Raw genomic sequence first — 27,200 nt, 5'->3', positions numbered from 1 at the left:
AAATCCACCAACAAAATATATTTAAGTATTTAAGGTTTTCCTATATACCATAGAGGGAACTTTTAAGAGAAACTTTCCTCTTCCCTTTTTAAAATAAAAGTACACACTCCTTCTACTTCCCCTGGGTTAGATGTGAGGCTATCTTCTTTTGCAGTCAACACTACTGGGGCAGGGCTGGAGGAGACTGAAGAAAAAGAGATCTGGCTTCTTCCGTTTAGCATGTTTTTGAGGTTCCTCCATGTTGTAGCACGTATAAGTAGTCTGTTCCATTGTATTGCTGAATGGTACTCATTTGTATTGATACACCATATTTGTTTATCCATTTATCCAGTTGATGGACATTTTGTTTGTTTCCAATTTTAGGCTATTATGAATAGTCCTGCTATGAATGTTCCAGTACAAATCTTTGTGTGTTTTCATTTCTCTTGGCTACCCAATTCCTAGGATTGGATTTTGCTAGGTCTTATGGTAAGTTAATGTTTACTTTTTCAAGGTACTGCCAAACTTTCTAAAGAACCTTTCTGCATTCCCACTAGCAGTGTATTATCATCAATACTTGGTATTGTCTGTTTTTCGATCATAACTATTCTAGTAGAAGTGAAGTGGTATCTCATTGTGGTTTTAATTTGCATTTCCCTAATGACTGATGACATTGAGCATCTTTTCATGTGCTTACTAGCCATTTCTATGTCTTCTTTGGTAAAATGTCTATTCCGATCTTTTGCTCCTTTAAGAAATCGGGTTATTTTATTGTTGAGTTGTAAGGGTTCTGGACACCTGAATTCAATTTTAAAGAGTAAAACCTATCAGAGAGACTGTGAGGGGCCAGTTTAATAGCAGTGTATAGCTTTTATCAAAAGGTCCATAATGATAAACAATATAATGACAATAATAAGTACGAGAAATAAACATATTTTCCTCTTATATAATTTTTATATACTTACACAATAATTTAAATTTTTTTAATTTTCAAAAATCCTAGTAGAGAAGTACAATACCGATTGTAAAGGACCCTGCACTCTTTGTACCCATCAAGGAACACTAGCATATCAAAGTGAGCTCTGAAAGCTGATGACTTTTTTTAACCACTAAGGGGACTGCTGGAAGAAACGGAGACTAGACAGAGTTGACAGACAGCTCTAAAGACTGAGACTCTTTGTCAAGTCTGTGTTGAGGGTGAAAGGCTTGGGGAAGGGAGTAGATGGTTAGAGCTCTCTTCTACACTCCTTGGTGGTATGTAAGTGGGATGGGGGCTAGAGGGAGTGAAGCACTTCTCCTGTTGCTTCCCCAGATCTCCCGGAGACCATGGGAGAAAGTGATTGGGAGAATCACAGGTGCCGGAGGAATTTGGGAGGCATTTGCAGTTCATCTCCCATCCGGCATTGCAATTGAAGAGTTATTCTCAAGGGAGCAAAGGGAATGATAGTCTGGGTATAGCAGGGACTGGAGTCACTTGGAGAAACAAGTTCAAGTAAGTACATGCAATGTGGAAGATCCAGGATCTTGTGTATTTGGACACAATTCGTAAGGAAACTTAAGGAAAAGAAAGAAACATATCAAACCGAAAGAGTAAGTAAATTCAGACCTAGTACAGATTTGTGGAAATGAAGGATAACTAATGGTATATCAATGGTGCATAATTTAAAAAAAGAACCATCCGGAGCTGTTGGAATGTAAGAGTTTCAATAGCAGGTTAAGCAAGGGAATGACTTGAGTGGATAAAGTCTCTGAAAGGCTGGAGGGTCAGCGGACACACAGAGATGAGTTCAGGATTGCAGGAAGACAAGCCAAAAGGGGAAAACAATTGTCATTCACTTCAGAAAGGAATGTTTTGCCTTTAGAGAAAACTGGTGAGCCACTTGGAGGACCTGCCTGAGGAAATATGGGGCTGCCTGCTAGGGCCTCCAAGGCAGAAACTACTGCTACTATGACCCACATCTCCTTAAATACATCACTCCTGGGTGATATGTCTTGGCAAAGTTATAATACAAAAGTAAAATATTATGTCTGGCTATAGTGTGGTTTTACTATTAAAAAGCTATAGTAAATACATGTACAAAAGTGATATTATGTATGTAAAGCTGCCATTGCCAAATATTAATAATACATAGACAATCTTTATTATTTTATTCCAAATTCAGATCCACTCAGTGTGATACTTGGAATACGGAGCTATCAGAGAGGGATGTAGTGTTGAGAGGGTGTGAACACGGCATCCTGCTAAAAATTAAAGAATACATTTGAACTTATTTAAACCTGAAGACCTTTTTCACAGGTATGATGCTCTCATGCTGTTTCTGTCACACTGCAGATACTGAAGCATATAAATAAGAAACACTTCAAACGAAATAGATTTTGAAGGGCTTTCTTCATTTTATTACACACCAATAAACCTTGAATAGCTAGAAAAACATTTTGACTTTTATAATTGAAGCAGTCCCTTAAAGGACCAGATATATTTGCGAGAGTCATGCAAGAAAACACCAACTGAGAGTTTCTCTCTCTCTCTTTCTCACTCCTTCCTCGTTTTTTCTACTCCACAAGCCATCTTCATATACTGCACAGTAATCCATTACAATATGTTCCAACATCTGCCTCCCCATATGATGTGTGACCTATTTGATTGACCCTTTCTATGCCACTCCAGACTTGCTGTTCATTACTGTGGGAGGATAAATACTCTGCAGCTATTCCTGAGGTCACCAACCAGTAAGTACACCTCCATTTGGCTGGAAAGCTCTTCAAATCTTTTCTAGATCAGTGACTCTACTCCTATCTTTAATTAGTTTAACGTATGGGAATAAAACACTGCTGAAATTCCTTTCGAAGTAACAGTAAGCACAGAAATGCTTGTTTACTGGGGGAGAAAAATCTTTTGCTACTAAGAATTCATTATTAAATATAGAAAAGCTGAGTATTATCAGAAAGAATGTTAAAGCAAACACTTATCTTTGGCTAAGTTCATAAGTGTGAAATCATTGTTCGTGTTATCTCCGTAGGTTGCGGGGGAGGGTGTATAACAGTAATCAAAACATTAAAAACACTGAGGATTTTAACTCAGAACAAAAAGTAAATGAGTGTTAGTTCACATTAAACCAGACTATATATGTTATTTTGTATATTATAAAAAACAGACTCACTTCCAGAATGCATACTTGCTGAATGCTTAAAAATACTTGACGGGGCTTCCCTGGTGGTGCAGTGGTTGAGAGTCCGCCTGCCAATGCAGGGGACATGGGTTCGTGCCCTGGTCCGGGAAGATCCCACATGCTGCAGAGCAGCTAGGCGCGTGAGCCATGGCCGCTGAGCCTGCGCGTCCGGAGCCTGTGCTCCGCAACGGGAGAGGCCACAACAGTGAGAGGTCCTCGTACAGCAAAAAGAAAAAAAAAAAAAAAAAAAATACTTGGCGTATTTGGGAGAGGAAGTGCAATATCTATGATCTCCTCAGTGACTATGATGCACCACCCACTTTGCTATTTGTTTTTATGCTATTTCAGGGATCACCATAACAATTCTGTGTGTTCAATGGGGGAGAGTGAAAGCTCATAAATTGCCCGAGGTTAAGTAACTAGTAGTGTTAGGAGTCTGAGTATCCCTTAAAATTCTCTTTTCTATTACGTACCACATAAACTTACCATATGCGTAGCAATGTTACTGTGTGAAGGTGCTTTCCAAACTTCAACTTTCCATGATGAATTTATCTCCCTCTACCCCACTGGGATTCCCCTACCTGCTGGCCACTGGTAATAAGGTTTTTCCTAAGCTCTGAGTCAAAGATAGTTTCCAAGACCCGGGGTTAAAGGCTTCAAGAGTGAAAAACTTCTTTAATCTCTAGCGACAGAACTCTACTTTCCCTGAAAAAAGCGCACAACCGTTGAAGATTTTTTTTTTCTTTAGTTGTACTGCTAGTACTAATAGACAGCACATGTGATGGGTTAAATTTAAAAAGACTTCTTCCTGTGGATTTCCCCCTTATGTTTTCCTTCATTTCTTTCATTGTAAACCATTAAGATTAAGGAAATATTGCATATTAAGTAGTGTTGGATATTTGAGTACATAACATTAAGATGAATTAATCTCAATTTCAAGAGAAATTGGATACAGAACGATAACGGCAGCAGCAAAAATAATCATAGTAGCTAGAGTTTACAGGAAGCTTACTGTGTGCCAGGCCCAGGCCATATCTCTCTGAACCTTCTCAACAACCTTAGGAAATACATTATTATTTTGTGGAGGAGGACACTAAAGCACAGAGAAAGAAAAAGTCATTTGTCCGAAGTCACACAGGTAAGCTGAGGTTAAAATCCAAGTCTTTTAATAGAGTTTATAACTCTTAACCTCTATGCCTTATGAAGCTCTTTTCCGGTCATTCTGATATAGTAGTAGGGTCTGGGGCTTTGGAGCAAAGAGATGAACAAGCGTGGGGAGGGCAATTCTAATAGTACTTCTGACAGAGACTGGGCTCTTCTGATAGTAATTACATTACTGCAGATGTAGGGCAGGAAGGAATTGAGAAGTACCCAAGAACATTTTTCCTAGCATTTTCATCCTCCTCCTTCCACTTGGCCACTGCCAGTAAATACTGTCTCAGTTTGGTTTTCTTCTCAACTCGTGGTGCTGCGAAAACATTTAAGAGAGAGCTATAATATGGTCAGACGGACCAGGAAAGGCTTCCCTATAAATATGATTAGTTAGAAATCAGAAGGATGAGATGATGTAACCACATACATGGAGCAGGAAGGAGTACTGGCAGACGAACCTTGTGGTAGAAGAGAACAAGACAAATACAGGGCCTTGGAAGAAGGCCAGTGAGGCACCAGCGTACTGTGAGAGGTGTTTGGAAAGGTAGATGGGAAGCTAGAACAGTTCAAAAAGAGGAATGATGTAACAAGATTTGCATTTCCATAAGGTTAGTCTCGATATACAATAATATGAAGAACTGATTGGAAGGATTTGGTTCACCTATAACCCACTTTTACCTAGAATGATGTTGACCTAATCACTTTTTTTAACATGATTTAAAATTGATTCAAAATCAATTATAGAATAAATCTGGATATAAAATTTTCAACATTTTGAGTCTCATCCTTATTTAAATATTTGCTCTTTTCCATATAATTTATACTAAGCATTTAATTATATTTTAAAAACTGTATCTTGCTTCAATTCCTTGATTTTTCTAGACCATTTTAAAAAATATAAGAAAAACATATTTAAAATTGGCTACTTTTTGCACTACCCAAATCACATATTACTCTTAAATCAATTAAAATAACAAAAATACACCTTGCATTTAGAGTGTATTTCGAATTTCATTAGCTCCTCTGATTACAAAAGCCTTCCTTTTCAATTGTGCAGGACATATTTCTCACATATCATCGAAGTAGTTCACAGAAATAATCAGTTGTAACTCCTGTTTTCCTGACTTAAATTGATTGATTCATTCAATATTTATTTATTTGGGCACCTATTATGCACCAAGTACTATTCTAGACACTTAGAACACATCAATGAACAGAGATCTCTGCCTTAATGAAAAGAATTTTCATGTTTTTCCCCAAGAAAAATTATAAGACTTAACTCTTCTGTTATATCTGTCCAGTAGTTATCTAATATTTCTCCATATGACACTATATATTACTTATGATTATTATAATTGGTCATTTATATATCCCTGATTCTTAACATTTTAAAATATTGTCTTTGAAAGAACTGAAGTCATTCTTAAAAGTAATGATTGAGAGATACATGCTACAACATTGATGAGCCTTGAAAACATTATACTAAGTGAAATCAGCCAGACACAAAAGGATGAATATTGTATGCTTCACTTATATGAGGCACACAGAGTAGGCAAATTCATAGAGACAGAAAGTGGAATAGAAGTTACCAGGGGCTGAGGCAAGGCGGGGGGCAATGGGGAATGGGGAGTTATTATTTAATGGGTACAGAGTTTCCATGGGATGATTAAAAAGTTCTGGAAAAAAATATTGTCGGTGGGTATACAACACTGTGAAGGAAGTTAATGTTACTGAATTGTATACTTAAAAATGGTTAAAATGATTAATTTTACTGTTCTGCATATTTTACCACAATAAAAAAGTATACGATTAAGTGGGCAATAGAAAAATTGCTATATTCCAGTACCACATTAAGCTTCATTTCTTTAAAACAATTTTTCTCCTAATTTGTTCACATGTGTTGGTTCATCTTGTAAATTAACTGAAGAGAAAAGATTTCAATGGGGGAAGGAATATTATTTTAAAGTAAAAGGAGATTGGAAATATTACGTTCTTCTAAAAAATACTTACTAAAAATCACCCTAGGCTTTGGCAAACAAATATAAAGCAAGAAGAAAAGGCACCTGATTCTAGATCAACCAAGTCCTGTGATGCCCCTTTCAAACTCATGGCTGCTCTGAAACAGCAGCTACGAGATCGTGTCGACCCTTCACCGACTTTGCAAAAAGCACAGTATTTGCCAGTCCTACTGTAAAAGATAGTTCTCTCTTCACTTTCCCCACCTATTCCAAAGCTAGCTTCTTTTTCATATCCAGATGACTGTTTATGAGCTCAGTCCTGTTTCAACTGTCACTCTTTACATCAAGGAAAGATAGATGGGACACACCAACCCCAACCTAAATGACCTTTGGATGTGACAAGAGTTTTAGGTCAGCCTTGCTAAATGGAGGCCTTGGTGTATCGAGACATGCCTTGGGGTGAAATTTACAGTGAATTTATTATCTCCCAATGCCCTTTGGACTGCTTCCCACCATCAAACACCATGGCAGCACTTGGAACAGGAAGAAATACATTAACTGGAATCTGATCGTTTTAAAAGGTTACAGCTGCCCAAATATAATTTAATTTCATACTTGCCCTTTGAGGGTTTGGTGTATATTTTCATTTTATGACTGCAAATGATAAAGCTCTTAAGATTCCAGGCAATAAAAAGAGGGAAAAAGAAGTATTTTAAGGGTTAGAAGTCTATTCAGTTCATATTCAATGAATGAAGTGACAAATTAGCTTTTTTTAAAAAATCTAACATTTCTCTTTTTTATCTGGACCATCTTTTATTCTTCTTCTGATCCTACACTTCGACGTTTGATTGAAATCAATATGTGAACACCAGCCTCAAATCTCAGCCAGCTAAAAAATTAAAAGGATGATTTAAAAAATGAAGATAAAGTCAATCCGATTTAAAGTGAAAATAGTTTAGTATAGGAAACATGTATTTTTCATTAGTGTTTCTTCTCACATAATTGGGAAGATTTTCCCATTAAAGTATATCAACATCAAATTGACTTACAACTGATCCAGTACTTTTCTAGTATAACACACTTTCCACAAACTTTAATGAAAGATTCACAAAACCCTCTATAAATGCCACATCACAGCCTTATCAATTTAATTAGTAAATATTATTACTATTATTTTATCAACAGAGAAGAAGAGATATGGTGTTACTAATGCAATAGAATTAATCAGAAAAAAAGTCAGACACAAAATTCAGATAAAATCACCTATAATTTATTATTTTAAGACATCAAAACAAAAAACAAAACAAAACCCAACTCTTACTCTTTCCCTTTAACTCAATACTTCACCAGAGACTTAACGGTTTTTAAAATATCAATCCAATAGAGTTTGAGGCAACACAGTATTTTGGATTCACTGTTTGTAATGAGAAAAGCCACACTGGTCAAAGGCAACTTAAAACTGTGTGCGTGCAAATGTGCATTCATTCATCATTCTTTAGTTGAGTCAACAAATATCTCTTGAAAGATACTGAGCTAGTCCCTGTGAAGCTTACACTTTTAAAAAGATTTTTCATATTATTTTAAGAGGGTACTCCTAATATATGAACAGCAAAGAAACACTCAGCATTTAAGTATTATAAAACTTAAACAGATAATTATAAATATTAACATTTTTATTAGCAAATTTTAATTTCATATTGACATGTCACTGTTTCAAAAGTATTTTGCATAGCATTTAAGCTACATAACAACCCAGTGGGGCAGGTATTAATATCCCCATTTACAGATTATGAAAATGTAGCCTAGCAAAGTTAAGGAACCTGCCCCGGGTAGCAAATCTAGTGGTTACTGAGACTGAAATGCTCTGTATGGTAATGGGAAACAGTACTTATTCTTTTACTCATTTGTTCAATTATCCCTCTTTCAGTCAACAAATATTAATGAAAGGCCCACCTAAAGTGAGAAAAATGAAAAGGCAAACATTATTCAGGAATCAATTAAAAGGCTCTTACTCTCCTTTCTCTAAAGAAGATATAGAAATGGCTAATAAAGCACATGAAAAGATGCTCAACATTACAACCCATTAGGGAAGTGCAAACCAAAATCACAATGCGATACCACCTCAAACCCATTAGGATGGCTATTATCAAAACAAACAAACAAAAAACACAGAAAATACCAAATGTTCATGAGGATGTGGAGAAATTGGGACCCTTGTGCGTTGCTGGTAGAAATGTAAGACAGTGAAGTCTCTAGAAAACATTATGTCAGTCCCTCAAAAAATTAAACATAGAATTATGATATGATCCAGCAATCCTATTTCTGGGGATATACCCAAAATACTTGAAAGCAGGGACTAGAACAGCTCCTTGTACATCCATGTTCACAGCAACATTATTCACAATAGACAAAAGCCCAAATATGTACCAACAGATGAACTGACAAACAATAGAATATTACTCAGCTTTAAAAAGGAAGGAAATTCTGACACATGCTACAACATGGATGAACCTTGAAGACACTGTGCTAAATGAATAATCCAGACACAAAAAGCCAAATATTGTAGGAGTCCACTTATAACGAAGTATCTTGAATAGATAATTCATAGAGACATAAAGGAGAATAGTAGTTATATCAGGGGCTAGGGGTATGGGAAAATCAGAAGTTACTGTTTAATGGGTATGGACTTTCAGATTGAAATGATGAAGTAGTTCTGGAGATGAGTAGTGGTGATGGTAGTACAACACGTGAATGTACTTAATGCCATGGAACTGTACCCTTAAAAATGGTTAAAATGGCAAATTTTATGCCATGTATATTTTACGACAATAAAAATAAATATATGTAAGATTAATAAAAACTTGCAAGTTTTGGGTCACAATCAAAAATTTTAAAATAAATTTAAAAGCAGAAAATAAATACTTAAGCCATTACTCCAACAAAATAAGATGAGAAATTAATGTAAAGAAAAAACCAAATGTTTTTTCTCTTGAGTATGAACTAAGAAATGTTGGATTCAAGGACAGTAGACAGAGCAGAAAGCCATATTAAAATGGAGGGAGTGAAAGAACAGCTATTGAACCGTTAAGAGAGCTGGTTTCTCTTGGCTTCAGCTGTCCTGCCAGCCAGGCTGAGACTTCCTGGGCAGGAGATAAGAGAATTCCTTTCCTAGGTGGTCAAAGAGACCAAGGGAATTTGGGGGGTAATAGAACTGTCTTGCGTCCTGATGGTGGTGGTGGTTAAAACTCAAAGAACTGTATAACCCAAATATAGTCAAATTTACTGCATGTTATTTTTATAAATTAAAAAGTAAAAAATACAATCACACATACGAAAAAAGTATCTTATTCAACAGCTCTGACTTATAATTCTTAAACATTTTGACCTTCCTTCCCAAGAAAATATCAGGAATAGTGGGATTTGCTAACACTGTAAATTATAAAGATTTTAAAAAACACTGCAACATTTAGACTTGATCTTTTTTTTCTGGCTTTACTCTTTTTTTTTTTTTAAATTGGAGTATAATTGCTTTACAATGTTGTGCTAGTTTCTGCTGTACAATGAAGTGAATCAGCTATATGTGTACATATTATCCCCTCCCTCTTGGACCTCCCTCCCACCACCCCATCCCACCAATCTAGGTCATGACAGAGCACTGAGCTGTATCTCTAATATGTCCATGTATGTATAAAGAATGAACACTAAATGGTGTAAGTGTGCAGGAGAGCAGGTAGCCAGGGGTCACCACCCATGATCTGAGATAACAAGACTATAAAATACTGATAGTAGACTATTAAACAAACAAGGTGAAAAGCAATTCTCTCCATTTCAGCTGATGCTAAGAAACCAATTGTGCAGTTCTTTCTTAGTATAAAAATAAAGAACTGTTTCCACCTCTTTGTTTTTCTTTTCCAAGAGAACTCACACTTTTTTCCTAATCTCTGGAGAGTGGGTGAAAATCAGACTGTTATTAGTGTTATGGTCTCAATGAAAGCCTCCATCATTGATGTGTTCATGGCAATATTGGCTTTATTAATAGAGAAGATGTATTATGGATGAAAATATCTCTAGGCTAGTATCTTCTAAGAGCATTTAGAATGTTATCAAATCTATTTGGACGGGAAAAAAAAGGCCCAGATATATTTTCCTCTGACAGCCTCAATCCTTGCCATTTTGGTATTCCCAATGAAAACTCTTCACTCATCTGCTCATATCTGGATTGCTATTATAATTGTTTAACTAATAAGCAGATAGTTCTAAAGGAGATAGTACCTCCATTTTTCACTATTGTGGGAGAATAAAAAAGTAGCTAGAGTCCCAGATTTTGGAGAACAAGAGAGAGGAGGGAAAAACTGAAGAATAGAGAAAAGGGGAAGACTCGTAGAGAAGGATTAACAGAGGGGGCAACTAAAAATGTAGAGAGGACAAGTTAAAGAAAGAGGGGAAAAAAGGAAGACATAAAAGTAAAAGAGAGAGAGAGAAAAAGATTCTCAATAGGAACAGAGGTAGATTTTTAGAAGTAGCTTCCTGTTTTTAAATCTTTAGCATCCTTAAGGATTAAAAAGTTTATAGTGCCCAACCAGTTGGCTGGGAACTTCAAAGTAACACAGCATTCTGATTACTGCTATGAAGCTGTTTTGTGTCAAATTGTTACTTACTTATTTATTTCCACATAGCCCTTCTTTTCCTGGATGTAAGCATGTTGTTAGGTTGTCTATTGGGTAGTCTAGCCCTGGTCCGACCTGCTCATCTTCCTTCTCCTTCCATGGAGATGTAATAGGAATAATGAAACTTCCTATTTCTTGCCTAATTAGACCTTCAGTGCTAGCTTGACTATTTTCAGGTTTCTAAAGCATTTCTTTTGAATGCCTCAGGCCAATGGTTACTTCAGCACCCTTCTCTCATATTTTCTTTGACAGTACATGAATAAATGTATCAGGAATCAGAGAAGTCCACTTGTAAGGTGCAAAGACTCCTTCTGGGGATTTCTGAGGCTCGTGGTTACTTTCATAGTGCTTTGTTTCATTTCCTCCCTTCTTCCATGATATATAGGTAGAACAGCTATACTTATCTGTATTTTAAAAGCAAGAAAACTTGAGAGCTGGCCAGATTAAATGACTTGAGACCAGACTCACATATCACTTCAGAAGCAAGTTGAGAGCAGGACCCTTATTTGTTAATCCCTTATTTGTTGAAGAGTTTGGGAAGTTAGAGGGATCATGATATACCAACAGCTTTGCTATGCCTTTATTATGCCCTAACCATCCAGCCCTGCTGTAAAACTCTCCCCATTACAATAAAACACTGTAACTTTCCAATAACATACAGCTTTCCCTTCAAAGGGAAAAGTTTGTTCCATTCGCAAATAATTGTCAATGTCATAAAAGCAAAGATGCTCTAGTAACTCTTATGGAATGGAAAGAAATAGGGAGATACATTCTCTTCATTTTTAGGAAGAATTGAAACAGTTTTTTTGTGTAGTCTTACATGTAGAACAAAGGTTTTTATATTGAAAGGATATTTTACTTTCATAAAGACTTTCGGCTTGCATTAAACATGGGGGAATGGCTCTCAACCCCAAATTAAATTGAGATGGATTTCTCAATTTGCCATACACCTCTGTACTATAGAACATAATTGCTATATCTTAGAAAAATACTTGCTAACTTGAAATATGGAAGAAGTCATTAGGCTCATTTCTGACAGTGGCGAAATCCCTGAATACAGGATATAATGACAAGGATGATAGCAGCTAGTGATGGCTGAATGCTTATGCTATACTAAGCATATTGTACATACTATCTCATTTAATCCTCACAACAGCTTTATCATGTAGGAACAAAATTATCACATTTCACAAGGGAAGAAACTGAGACTAAGGTATTCAGGAGAGCTCAAGCTCATAACCCATCATACTATAAGTTCCATTTAAATATTATTTATTTGTAAGATTTACTTTAAAACAATTAAAAGCAATTTTTTAATGTTTTTCACAAACTGACAAACATGCTTTAAAGAAAGAAAAAAAAAAGCATAAGTCATCAGGTCATCTAACGGATTACTGTACTACTGTACCAATAAATGATTAGACGGTTACAGTGCAAAGACTGAGCCTATGGAAACTATGTATTTTTATAGTTTCATACTGCATTTAATGCTAGCTTGTGTCTAAGGTGACACTAAAACATCCAAACTTAAAATTCCTCTGGAAGGAAACCAGATGCAAGATGAATCAAATCAAGAAGAGAATAAAAATGAAGAACTTTTAAGGGCCTTGGCTTTTTTTTTTTTATTGTTTAGTTAAATGTCATGGCCTATCTTCTATACGTTAACCAAATGTTTTAACTGTACTATTACTAACAATTTAAGATTCCTTGAAAACCGAAGAACTAAATTCAGGGGAAAGCTAATCATATCTGTACGAGCTGTATAGACTAGAGCACAGTATAGTAGAGCACAGTATAGTCAAATTTCAGATGGAAACTTATCTTAAAGCAACTATTATAGATGGAGGGACAATATTTTCTGCAGTTCTGCCTCATTCCAAAAAGGAAGTAATTGTAATTTTAACTATCAAGATTACTTTTTTCATTTTACATCGAAGAAGTTCTAGAATGGCAAAAGCAAGAGAGAACATTGTTGCAATTTCCCTGTTGGAGGTATTAACTCTGCTGGCCCGATGCTCATTGTACCAAATCATTGGGGAGCATACTTTGAGTCTGTTCCTCCATTTCTTCCTGTCTCCTTCCTTTATCCAAGAAGCCACTGGGTAAGAAAAGGGGGTATGGCATTAAGGGAAAGGTCAGGATTAAGAAAGATGGAATAATTAAGGATTCCTTTCCCTCCTCCCCTTTCTTTTCACGCCATAAGTTTGGCAGGACAATACTGAGAAACTTCCACAGGAAACAGCAAATCTGAAATATGCTGGGCTGGCTTAAGCTTTTTATCTGAAGGAATCGAATAGGGCTCTATTTTCAAGTCTTGCAAAGTCACCTGCCAACCAAATGTAGTTCAAAATTGTAACATGGTGTTTCTCCTTGGTCTTTCTCTCAGAACATTTCATTCATCACCGCAAAATCTTATCTGCATGATTATATAATCAACTTTTGAATACTATCTTTCTTCTAAGAAGCAAATAAAATATCAACAAGACTTGTGCTGTAAACAATCTCACTTTGAACCTTTTATAAACAAATAGATATGAAACAGCACACTTCTCTGTTGTTTTGTTTTCTGAATTCCTTGATCTTTCAATAGCTTTTCACAAAAGAATTAATTCACAGAGCACAGTCAGTGAACTCAGCAAAATGAAAGCAATTCAGAAGGTTGCCATTGTTACTAATATGCAAATCCTATCTATTGTTTTATTCATCCTTAATTTAAGTCTAAATGCAAAAATAGCAATTTTTCTCCCCTCTTTTTACACAAAACAACTTAAAAGTAATATATATGAATATATTCATTTAAATATTTGTAAGGATACCATGGAAAAATAGGAAGAAGCTAGATTTAGCTTTCAGCTGCTAGGATTACAGGCACACTTCTGTTAATATCTGATTTAGCCAGGTCACTACTTAAAGTCTAAACTGCCTCATCAATAAAATTCAAGAGTTGGAATAGAAGAATGATTTTAAAATTTTATTTTAGCAGCAGAATCTTTTATTCAAACAATCTCAGCCAGTAGAACTCAATCTATAAAACAAATAAAAGTGAATGGTACTGTTTGGTGGCGATTGGAGCCACTCGGACTCCTGTGAACAGTTTGAAACAACTGCTTTTAAAGGTCTCTGAGGTCCTTTTTATTTCAAATAGACTCGTTAGGACAGGAGGTTGTATGACTTTCTTCAAATTCTATTCCACTTTCACACTCCATTCATTCTCTTACATTTCAAGCTCCTTTATGGTCCATCAAGGATTCTTAACTAATTCATCTTTGCATTCCTTATGATGCTTAGCTTAGTCACTTACAAAGAATAAGTATTTGCTGAGTAAATAAAATTTCTGGGATACTATGGGGTTTATAAAATAATTCGCTTCCACATTATAGTTTGAAAACATAGGAACTATTTCCTTAAAGGAAGTAATGAAAAGTTTATAAATTTTCTCAAATTTCTATGAGAAACAGTTTAGCTCTACAATAAAGGAGTAGGATAAGAGGTAAGATGTCTTAGTGTATATTCTACTAATATATTTAGAAGAAGAGTATGTTTTGAAGGGTTATACCAGAAAATATTTTATATAAAATAATATTTTATATTATTTATTTTAAAATATGTTATTACGCTAAAAGCATCTACGTAAATAACTTATTTTAAACTTTATAAGCTATTCATTTAGAATAGTTGCTGGCAGCTCATAGAGACAATTAATTTGCATTACATTCAAGGAAAAATAGGACTTGACAGGAGGCATTATTTTCATTTTATAGATATAAATATTGAGATAAATAGTGAGCAATAGCAAAATTTAGAACACTATACTCCTAAGTAACTACTTGGGCTTTTTCTTTTTTGGATAATGAAACTCATTGCCTCCTATAGATTCTTGTGATGGGGCTTAAAATTATACCACACAGGGGGAAAAAATTGTTTCCTTAGGAATAAGACAATGTGCCTCAATTTTACTAACTTGCTTTAGATGCTGAACTGCAAAATAAATCCACGTAAGAAGAGTCTGCCAAGTCCTCGCTTGCAAGATTGCCTTTAAGCTATAAAAAATTACCAGCTAATAACATTTATTAATCAACTAATAATACCAAGCATTTATTATTACCTAGGACATAGTATTTCATAAATTGTAATTAATACTTTTATTGCTCTAAGAACTTGATGTATATTATCTCATTTAATTCTCACAATAAGATATCATTTATATCCATAATTTACAGACAAGAAAACTATGGAATGGAGAGGTTAGGTAACTTGCCCCGAATCACAGAGCTAGTAAATAGCAGAACCATGAGTTGAGGCACAGATGGCTGCAGGTACCAGCCTTTTAACCTCTCGCTAAATAACAGTGCCTCTTAAAATATTAATCTAAAGATAATGTCTTAATATAATAATAAAATTTTTTTCTTCAGTCTATGTTATTTTCCCTCTAATTATCCCCTGCTGAGAGATTAAGTTTTCCTGTATATAATTAATTAACTACGAAGACTTCCGCCCTAGGTTTAACAGTTATATGTAATATAATTTACATATTCCAGCTGCATGCTTTGAGATTTAGCCATACAAATAATGGATAATATTCGTGGATAATATTCAACAGTTTTCTGGTACCACAACCAGAGTTTGTTTCTCTTAAGGAGCATCTGTCTTCATTTGGGTTCTTTAGGCTCAAGATTTTTATTGGTTCTATTAAGGTGATAACCTTTACTTATGTAGAATTTTACTCCTAAGATTGCATTTGTCTTCGTAAGACATTCCTTGAATAAATGAAAGGATACTAGTAATATAAACTAAACTGACAATTAGGTTGAATGACAAATTTCTAATATAAATACAATCTGTGAATCTGAAGAATATTAGTTTCTCTCCCTTCTTATATATAGTCAAGACTAGAGAACTGAGTAGTTTTGTTTTTCTTGATAAAATGAAAAACCTGTATACTTTTAAAATTACAATAAACTGGTATTGTTCCTAGGATTGCATCTACTGTTGGCCTTGAGCCTAGCAATCCTTTTATGTATAGCAATTAGCCTAGAAACATTTTAGAGTAACCTAAGCATGTTTTGATTAAGAGAACACAGAATGCCATTGAGGAATGGGCATGAACTTGTGACCAGGAAACCTGGCACTGATAAATAGTTTATATTACTTTAGTGCAGGCAATGGGAGAACTTCAAATACAATTTTAAACTTTACCATTTGATTGGTAATTACAATAAAAATGGGTAGTGTGGAAAAGCACACGTGTACTGATGTCTCTGTTAGCACGTAATGAGACAACATGAAGCGGCTGGAAACAAGGAAATACAGAAATAGCATGAAAAAGATACTGCCGGTACTGTCTCCATTGCCCAAATGTCAAACAGCTCCCGGGAACCCTAGGGGTGGTAATAACTGTGGAAGTAGTTCCTACTAGGTTTTTCCTTAAAGGAGATTCTTGAACACTGCTGGGTTCTGACTCTAGCCCATATGGGCCTGGAAAAGTCAGAGAAAATGTTGGCTGCACTTTTTCAGGCCTATTTGCATATGTTCTTTAGTATGCAGAATGTCTCTGTATATAATTTAATTGTTGTTGAGGTTTTTTTTTTTTTGCCTCTATTAATACATATGCAAATGACTCACACTTGCAGCTGTGCTGTCTTAATCATATGTGTGCTTCTGTCTGTCTGCCCTGCAGGCTCAGGGTCGAAGAGAGAGGAAAAGAGGGAATTCATTCTTTTAACCTGCAAGAAAACTCACTCACGCAGACAGAAGTCTGAGAGCAAACAACACACCAGGGTTGCGACTGAAATGTTGAGCAGTTGATCATTTTTCACCCTGTATGGAAATGACTGTGACGTAAGAGCTAAACTGAATAGTAGAGTGTCTAGGTAGGTAAAGATGAATATTTTACAGATATTCATCCTTGTAAGTATTCATCCTTCAATAAGAAGGTAAAAAGACTCATATCTAGACCTCTCCACATGGTTATTTCCTCGTTATTGATTTTCTAGGGGTTTCTCTTGGTCAGACACATAAAGCCATGCTCACCTACAAGGCTCTGGGAAATATGAAACATTTATCTGTGTCCTGTCATAATTATTGACCTCCTTCAGAGAATGGCAGGAGGTTGATAAAAAGATGAACTTCATTTTTTCATCTACATCTACCTCGATGTTACTCTCCATCAGATAGAAACTGAAGCCATTTCCACTATGACTTCCATGTACCTTTGATAGCTAGGAAAAATGATTGATTTTAGTTGATATTTTGTATAATTCATTCTCTCCTGTGATCACATGTCATCTATCATATTCTCTATCCCAGAGGATTCATGTTATTGATATTACTGGTTGCTGGAACTGTAGCCCTGTGTGATTTCATTTATGACAATTTGCAATTTTGAGTCTTTATTCCAAAAATATTATTATGCATTTTAAAAATAGTCCTACTAAAATCAGTAAAAGGTGAATTAATTCAATAAAAATTCTTGAATGAAAGCTACTTGCTTAGTTGACTAAAATACGACCATCCAAAAAGAATTTCAATCTTTTTTTCCCCTGCTTATCACTATTAATCATTGGTTGGAGTTGACATTTTTGGCTTCCTATAGGCAGAACAGGTGGCAACCATCTTTTGGCCAACACAAATACGGTATTTATAAAGTGAGAAATAAGTGGATAAATATTTCCTTTTAATTTCCAATCTTAGAAGCCTTGTTAAAAAACAGAAATAGGATACACTACAAATCTTACTATTAAAAAGTTCACGATGCCCATTAAGTAAAATGCAAATTAATGACAATGAATATGAGAAATAAATGTTAGATGGACTGCTGCCATCATTTGGTTTCATTAATTAGAAACAGACAATTTGCTTAGCTGATTTTATCTAGTCACAAATATCCAAAAGATTCAAAGTGTGAGTTATTTTGCTTAAATAATTAGACTCACTTCTTCATATTGAAATGAAGCTAGATTAGTTTTCTGTATAAGTTAATCTCCCTCCTTTAAAATGAGACAATATTAGGAGAACAAATATCAAAAGGCATCCTTGGCTCTTGGAAGAAAAATAAGTAGTTTGAAGAGGAAGGGGAAAGAAAAAAAGAGAAGGGGGTAAACAGTATATGAGATTGCTAATTGGCTAGTTACTGTATTTTGATAATATACCTTTCCATTATTTAGAAATAATTTCCCTTAGTGTTGTATTGGCAAGGTGAGTCATACTGAGTCAAAAGCACCTCTATCAATTCATAGTCTCATCTACGCCTGTATATCCGTTAACGAACAACATAGGAATAAACTAATGTTGAAATGTCTGGTCTTTTATTTATTTATTTATTTTGCAAATTATAACTTTAAAGGAATTACACAAACTGTAATAAATGCTAAAACGCATTCTTTATGCAGCAGCCCAAGGTTACAAATAAGATAAAGGGAAGAAGGAGCAGAAGAGATAGAGCTACAGATTTCTCATATGCTAAGAATCTTTTAATAAACGTTAAAAATATAATGTTCCCTGGTATTTAAATCAATATAATTTATTCCAGAAATTAATCAAACACTGCTTTGTTATTTTATTTAAAATGATTATGACCATTAGCTCATGATAGCTTCTTCATCTTATTCCTATGTACTGAGCACCAGCTACTTGCTAGGCATTCCCTGCCCCCCAGCACGTGAGATACATTATGATACATTATTGGACAACAACAACAACAAAATGACACTCCCTGCTCTGGTGGAGTTTAGAGAATATTTGAAACAGGCAGACAATAAATAAGGAACATAATATGTAAATTATACAGTATGTTTGAAGATGACTAGTGCTATAGAAAAGAAGCAGAATAATAGGAAGTGTGGTACCTCTGGGAGGGTTATTTTATGATTTCAAGCCGTTAGTTAGACTAAGTCTAGGAGAGATGACATTAGAGCAAATTCTTGAATGAGGTGAATTAGCCTTCCAGGCAGAGGGACAGGTAATGCCAAACTCTAAGGTGGGAGCATACTTCGGCAAGTCAAGGGACAGAAAAGAGTCTAGTGTAGTTGCAGCACACTGAACGAGGTAGTGTGGGGCAGAACTATCATAAACATGATTTTAAAATACTGTAGTGCCAAACGAGGTGACAGGTACGTAGTGTTTTCATAAGGATGGAAATTAATTTATATAGGAAATTAATCATTAATATTCAGCTTAATTCCACTATCTCAAAGAAGAGTAGCTAGTTAACAAAAATAGATAATTTAAGTGTAATCTTTTTTTTGCGGTACGCGGGCCTCTCACTGTTGTGGCTTCTCCCGTTGCGGAGCACAGGCTCCGGACACGCAGGCTCAGCGGCCATGGCTCACGGGCCCAGCCGCTCCGTGGCATGTGGGATCTTCCCGGACCGGGGCACGAACCCGTGTCCTCTGCATCGGCAGGCGGACTCTCAACCACTGCGCCACCAGGGAAGCCCCTTAAGGGTAATCTTAAGATTCATTCTTCACCCTTTCATTTAATAGATATTTACTGAGTCCATTAAATATTTCAAGCATTGGTTAAGTGCAAACAATGGTGAGTCAGTAATTTCACAGACTTTGCCATCTGGTAGAAGCCAGAAAGTAGGATTTAAAACATATTCTATAAGTGCTATGAGAGGGGAAATACAGTGTGCTCCCAGCGTATATAAGACCTACATTAATCAAGACTTGGGGACAATGAAAACTTCCCTGAAAAAGTGAGGTTTTGACTTGCAACCTCAGGGATAAGTAGGAGTTTGCTTGGTAAAAAAAAGGTGGGTAGTAGGGTTCCCGAAAGAGAAAACATCGCATGTAAAGATCCAGAGGGGAGAGAGAACTTGAAAACACCAAGGTGTAACTTAAAGTATTTAAGTAGGAGAAGGACATGGTCAGATTTTCTAAAATCTTAAAGATCATTCTGACAAACATATAGTAGAGAGTGCACTGAAGGGGCAAGATGAAGAAAGAAAGGCCAGTTCAGGGCTACTGTGGTAAATTATGGAAGCAATGAGGGTAGCCTGACCCACAGAGTGACAGTATCGTACAAAGGAACAGATGGATTCTTGATGTATTTAGTAGGTAGAATGAATAGATAGATAATGAATGAATAGGTCCAGAGGAAGAGGGAAGAAGGGACGTTGAACATAGTGCTCATGGTTTCCGGGGTTGAGCCATTTGCTAAGACCAGAAAATGAACAGGTCTGGGGGCAAGGAAGAGAATTGGTGAGGCCCATTTTGTAGTCAGTTTATTATGCGTGTAACGTCTGTGTGTCCTCTTGGTAGCCAACAAATAGTTGGCTATATGGATCTGAAGCTCCAGAAAGACTTAAAAGCTCTGGAAAAAGCTCAGAGGAGACAAGGACAGATATTTTGTTATAAAAGAAAGAAATAAAATGGTGCCTGGGCACAACATGTTAATTTGTGTGTTTTATATACATAATCCACATTAAGCCATTTTCTCTATATAAATAAAAAATAAATGTTTGACAATGCTTAGGCTATTTTAACTGCTCCTAAAAGTATACAGTAAGGTGATTTTTTTATGTTTTTTTTTTGCATAGTAAGTATTTTATTATTTTATCCAGGAACATGAAGTGATAAAGTAATAAACAGTGGTTTAATTTAAAACATGTCATTTTGCTTTTCTTTTAAGACAATTGTAATCATTATTTCTTCTTTAATAAAGGCCCTGGTTATTGGTTTTACTTAATATTATCCAAGTGTGAACAATTGCATGTAAATGATTATCTCAAAAGAAAACACAAATGGTAGGTAAACAAAGTCAACCATGAGTAGAAATATATTTATAGGGTCCTTTCTTGGATCCAGATGTTCAAAAGGAGAAGACTGAATTAACATATATCTGTCTAAAGAGGTATGAAATAGACAATGCAGAGTGTGAAGTAGATAGCCATCATGAATCCTGCTGTCTCCTTCAGTATTGCATATAGAGGATTTGTATTAGTACCAATTAATCAGCATTATCGTTATAACTGTATTAGCAGGTTACTAAGTTAGCAACTGTCCTAAGAAGGGCAATGTCTCCAAAGTTTAAAATAAAATCTCCTGTACTTAGAAAAGCAAGTATAATTGTTTTAAAACCATGGATTTTGGACTCTGTGATCCAGATTTCTTCTTTGTCAAATGGAGTTATTAATACATAGCAAAAAGTGTTATAATAAGAATTAAATGAGAAATCTTTGTGTGAAAGCCTTACCAGAGAACCTAGCATAAGAACCTAGGACTGAATCTCAATAATTGAAAGAGAATCTTAGTAACTGAAAGGGACTCAAAAGTGATGAAGTCTCCTCCAGGTATTATTAAGGGATGGAAAACGGAGATTTAGCAGTATAATTCAAAGCAGAGTATAGAGAAAATTAAAACTGGCTCATACATTATACTCCACTGAGATGAAACTTCTCAGAAGTAGGTTCACAAGATTGGGGTGAGTGCTGGGTTACGCTTAAGATAAGACTTCTGACCAGGCATTGTAGATAGCTTTTCTCTGACCTGTCTGGGAAGGTTTGTGGAGAAGAAAAGAATTTGGATGCTATTTTAATGCAAAGGGAGGAAGAGTATTACAGATCTCCTTTGCAGCTGGGGGAAAGGTGAAGTCAAGGTTAGGGATCTGTGAATACAGTGTTAGGAATAGGAGTAGAAAAGTAGGTTGGTGTAGGCACCCTAGCAAAGGTGAGAGTAAGTCCACTAAAAGAAAAGCCAGATTCTCTGCCATGACATGCATTTGGAATATGTGTTTGGGTTTGAGTATTGTTTTTTAATCATAAGCAAAAAAAGTCTGTGTGTGTGTGTGTGTGTGTGTGTGTGTGTGTGGTGTTACATGTTTGTGTTTTAATAGTAGCTAATGGCTTATCATGAAAGAGTTAAGATTATTCGTTTTCTTGTACTGCAGTGTTGATTTACTGAGATCCTAACAAAACTCATTTATTTTAATGGGTACAATGCCACTTACACAAAATATCTTTATCCCATTTATAGATCAAATTATAGTTGAGGCAAAAGCAAATATGTTTGGTGTCTTTTTTCTTGTTTTCTGATCAACAATTTTTTAGTATCTTTAAATTGTAACGGAATCTGACATCACATTATAAGGGCAGAAATAAAACTTAATTTGTGTCAAATAGTCTAATACTATCTTTACAGAAAAATAAGTTTGGACTGCTGCCTAACAAAGCTACCTCCTACTAGAATTCTACAATGAAACACAGGAGATGCCTGCAACTTGCCCTCGCTCCCTCTCACCACTAATCCAATGGTGAAAGGAAATGAGAATGTCTAATTTGTTTTGAAAACTGACAGCTTAGATCTCTAAAACTCCTATTTTCCACATTCAAATCTATTGCTGGATATTCTTCCCTCTTCCTTTAATCCCACTACTCTTTTTAGTTTTACTTATTATAGCCACTTCTCCGTATTGTAGTTATTTCTCAGATTTCAAAAGCTAACAAATGTTGTTACTTTTATTGCCCCCATGGCTCCAACAGGTTATTTCCAAGGTTATTTCCAGCTCAAAGAAACAGACACTAACACTGTAGCTTTCGGAGAAAAGGCAGAATAGGAATGGGTGTTATTAACCTCTGTAGAACACAGTATGTCTCAGTTCCTCCTGTGAGACTCAACTGGTTTCTCAGAACCCCACCAGGTCTGACAACTCTCTGTGCTGACCAGATGTAACTGTCTCTTGATGCTACAATTTAAACTATATTTTCCTTATAGGCTAGGGTCATCTGTCATGACAATGCACTTTCATGAATACAACTTAATTTTATTAAGCATGAGCGCTTTCTACTTGGCTTTAATGGCATACTGCGTCTTTCAGGCGAAGGAAAATATAAAACTTCTCACAAGGGGAGATTAATCCTATTATCGGATGATTTGTTATTCCCATTACCTGTGTAACTATAAAGTCCATAACAACAGAAACTAGGGCAGTAGGATGCTGATTCAAAGATTTAAACAGTTAACGAAAGATAACTTTAATATAATTTAATTGATATTCTTTCCAACTCCAGAGACAAACTTTCGAAAATCACTTGGACATCTGGTAAAGTTAGCACTGACATTCATGGATATATGGGAATATGTCTTCTGCCGAGCTAAAAAAGGTCTTAATTAGGATGTCTGGATAAAGTTGTGCTCATTTAGGCACCTGCTTATTTGGTCTACTTATCCTTGCTTATCCAACTGAGCTGGCATTAGCAGGAGAATAAAGAGTGCTTCAAAAATACTGGGCATCTTGAACAATTTTAAATGTAATTTTTGTAAGCTATCTCGATCCATAAGTATCTGAATCTCTTTTGTAGTTTTTTTGTTCTTTTTATCTTGGTGAGGACCATTCTGTGACGAAATTATGGCACACAGTAATCAAAGCAAAACTACAGCTCATTTTGTTAAATCATACCAGGCAATAAAAAAAATTACAATAAACTGTCTTTAGTACAGAAAACTGGGCTAAAAATTAAAAGAACCAACTTTGGGTTAAGAATCAGTAGACATAAATTCAAAAACAAAAAAATGTGAGACAAATATCACTAGTCAGTTTTATTTTGCGTTAACACGATAATAGCTGTTTTCGATATTTACTTAACCTTTGTCTCTGGTGTATTGTTTCCTGACTTACCTGCAGTTGGAGTGGGCCTAAGCCTGGTGTTGCTGCAGCAGCAGCTGCCATGGTAGTTGGGATCAGCTGTACAGGGTAAGGGTCACCTACGTAAGAGAATAATAGAGGCGTCAGCACCTTTTATCTACTCTCCACCTGCAAATTAAACTCATACATTCACTCTTTCCAAAAGCCTTCTTTTGTGTGCCTTGCTGAGGCCTAATGAAAAGCTCTATTGTGCAGCTTTTTACTAACACTCTTTTCACAATTCTGGCTGAGAGAGGAATGTGAATAAAAGGCACAAGCAATTAAGGCGGAAACCTCATCCTTTTTTCATGATGTATTTAGGAAAATGGGAGGAAAGAGTGTGCATTGATCAGAGGGCTGCACTTTATAACACACACACACACACACACACATACACACACCTGATAATCTCGATATGAGCATACCAACTCCTCAGCACATTTAAAATGTTATTATAAAAGGAACTTAACTAAACTTAATTCTATTTTAACAAACTAAACTCTAAAGATTTAGGCCAAGTAGCTTATCTTTTTAATGCTATGTTACAGTCTTGATTCAAATAACCTGTGGACAAATTCATCATAACATTTAATGCATTTTTAAAAGTTATATAAAATATTGGTATCTCTATTATTTCAGAGACAAATGTTTAAAAATATATACTACAAAGAAAGCAGAAAATAGATGGGTTTTCCCCAAGGGATTTCTCTTTGTGGGAATATCCAAAAAACTAAAATTTTAGTAATTTAAAATTAGAGTTTTAATGCAGATGATCTATAAAAATATAGAGAGACACACAAACATATATTCACATGTAGAAGATTATAATGTACGTTTTTGATGTGAATAAAGAATTTTTTCCTCTTAGCAAAGACGTACCTCAGACTTTTTGCACAGAGCCCATGATATGCTAACAGATACGAACACTGTTAGTTGTTTGAAATATAACCATAGCAAAATGTAAAATAACTATTGATATAAGAACAATTTTCTAATATACAAAGCTTTTTGTAGAACTATAATTTGTGAAAAGCTTGTTGAATGTCAAATGTATGGAAATATAACTGAAAATAATAGTTAATATATTCATTCAAAAGTATTTACTGAGGGAGCCCCTGCGCTCGAGAGGCCCGCGGTACCATGGCCGCCTGTGGAAGCAGCGAGTTGCGACCAAAGCTCCCTGGCCACAAAGGGCTCTGGGCCTCCGGGTCCTGGCGTCACACCCCCTCTGCTGTATCTCAATAAGCAAAAAGTTGTCCCAGCACTATTGTTAAAAATACTACTCTTTTCCACATTGAATAGTCCTGGCACCCTTGTCAAAAATCAATTGACCAGAGGACCTTCAAGATGGCAGAGGAGTAAGATGTGGAGATCACCTTCCTACCCACAAACACATCAGAAGTACATCTACATGTGGAACAGCTCCTAAAGAACACCTACTGAACGCTGGCAGAAGACCTCAGACCTCCCAAAAGGCAAGAAACTCCCCACGAACCTGGGTAGGGCAAAAGAAAAAACAGAGACAAAAGAATAGGGACAGGACCTGCACCAGTGGGATGGAGCCATGAGGAGGAAAGGTTTCCACACACTAGGAAGCCCCTTCGTGGGCGGAGACTGCGGGTGGCGGAGGGGGAAAGCTTTGGAGCTGCGGAGGAGAGCGCAGCAACAGGGGTGCGGACGGCAAAGTGGAGAGATTCCCGCAGAGAGGATTGGTGCCGACCAGCACTCACCAGCCCGAGAGGCTTGTCTGCTCTCACGCCGGGACGGGCGGGGGCTGGGAGCTGTGGCTCTCGGGCTTCGGAGGTCAGACCCCAGGGAGAGGACTGGGGTTGGCGGCGTGAACACAGCCTGAAGGGGGCTAGTGCGCCACAGCTAGCCAGGAGGGAGTCCGGGAAAGTGTCTGGAGCTGCCGAAGAGGCAAGAGACGATTGTTTCGGGGAGCACGAGGAGAGGGGATTCAGAGCACCGCCTAAACGAGCTCCAGAGACAGGAGCGAGCCGCGGCTATCAGCGCGGACCCCAGAGACGGGCATGAGACACTAAGGCTGCTGCTGCTGCCACCAAGAAACCTGTGTGCAATCACGGGAGTCTGATTCCAGGAGCCCGTGCAGCTGACCACTGCCAGGGTCCTGTGATCCAGGGGCAACTTCCCCAGGAGAACACACAGCATGCCTCAGGCTGGTGCAACATTACACTGGCCTCTGCTGCCTAAAGCTCGCCCTGCATTCCATACCCCTCCCTGCCCTGGGTGCCAAATCCAAAGCTGAACCCCAGAAGCTGTCCAACAAAGAAGAGAAAGGGAAATTTCTCCTTGCAGCCTCAGGAGCAGTGGATTAAATCTCCAGAATCAACTTGATGTACCCTGCATCTGTGGAATACCTGAATAGACAATGAATCAACCCAGAATTGAGGTGGTGGATTTTGGGAGCAGCTGTAGGCTTGGCGTTTGCTGTATGCGACTGAATAATTTCTGATATTTATGTTTATATTAGTATAGTTATTAGTGCTTGTTATCATTGGTGGATTTGCTTATTGGTTTGGTTGCTCTCTTCTTTTGTAAATATTTTTTAATTTTTTTAATTTTAATAATACATTTTTATTTTAATAACTTTTATTTTACTTCTTTCTTTCTTTTTTTTCTGCCTTTTCTTCTGAGCCATGTGGCTGACAGGGCCTTGGTGCTCTGGCCAGGTGTCAGGCCTGAGCCTCTGAGGTGGGAAAGCCGGATTCAGGACACTGAACCAGCAGACACCTCCCAGCCCCACGTAATATCAAACGGCGAGAGCTCTCCCAGAGATCTCTGTCTCAACACTAAGACCCAGCTCCACTCAACAACCAGCAAGCTCCCATGCTAGAGCCCATGCAAAACAACTAGCAAGACAGGAACACAACCCCACTCATAAGCAGAGAGGCTGCCTAAAATCATAATAAGTTCACAGACACCCCCAAACAAACCACCGGATGTGGTCCTGCCCACCAGAAAGACAAGATCCAGCCTCATCCACCAGAACACAGGTACCAGTCCTCTCCACCAGGAAGCCTACACAACCCACTGAAATAACCTTAGCCACTGGGGGCAGACATCAAAAACAACGGGAACCATGAACGTGCAGCCTGCGAAAAGGAGACCCCAAACACAGTAAGTTAAGCAAAATGAGAAGACAGAGAAACACACAGCAGATGAATGAGCAGGGTAAAAACCCACCAGTTAACAGCTGATATTTCAGTAGAAACTCTGCAAGCCAGAAGGCAGTGGCAGGACATATTTAAAGTGATGAAAGAGGAAAACCTACAACCAACATTACTCTACCCAGCAAGGATATCATTCATATTCGACAGAGAAATTAAAACCATTACAGACAAGCAAAAGCTAAGAGAATTCAGCACCACCAAACCAGCTTCACAACAAATGCTAAAGTAACTTCTCTAGGCAGGAGACACAAGAGAAGGAAAAGACCTACAATAACAAACCCAAAATAATTAAGAAAATGGTAATAGGAACATATGTATCAAAAATTACCTTAAATGTTGTCTATACATTAAAAAAAATAATAAAAAACCTCTTAAAAAGTTACCTTAAATGTAAATGGATTAAATGCTCCAACCAAAGGACATAGACTGGCTGAATGGATATAAAAATAAGACCTGTATAAA

At 36.6% G+C, this 27,200-nt stretch overlaps 1 protein-coding gene across 2 annotated transcripts in view; it reads right to left on the bottom strand.

The window, feature by feature from the left end:
* SOX5 (SRY-box transcription factor 5) overlaps positions 1–27,200 on the bottom strand; it is a 401,370-nt gene that overhangs the window by 83,515 nt on the left and 290,655 nt on the right. For both annotated transcript variants that reach the window (XM_032646908.1, XM_032646909.1), the window contains exon 8: positions 23,542–23,627. In XM_032646908.1, coding sequence (XP_032502799.1) covers positions 23,542–23,627 — 86 coding nt within the window. The remainder of the gene's footprint in view (positions 1–23,541; positions 23,628–27,200) is intronic.

Source organism: Phocoena sinus, chromosome 10 (genome assembly GCF_008692025.1).
Source record: "Phocoena sinus isolate mPhoSin1 chromosome 10, mPhoSin1.pri, whole genome shotgun sequence".
Lineage (NCBI taxonomy): Eukaryota > Metazoa > Chordata > Mammalia > Artiodactyla > Phocoenidae > Phocoena > Phocoena sinus.
The sequence above is the reverse complement of the archived record's forward strand: the minus strand, read 5'-3'. Positions and strand labels throughout refer to the sequence as shown.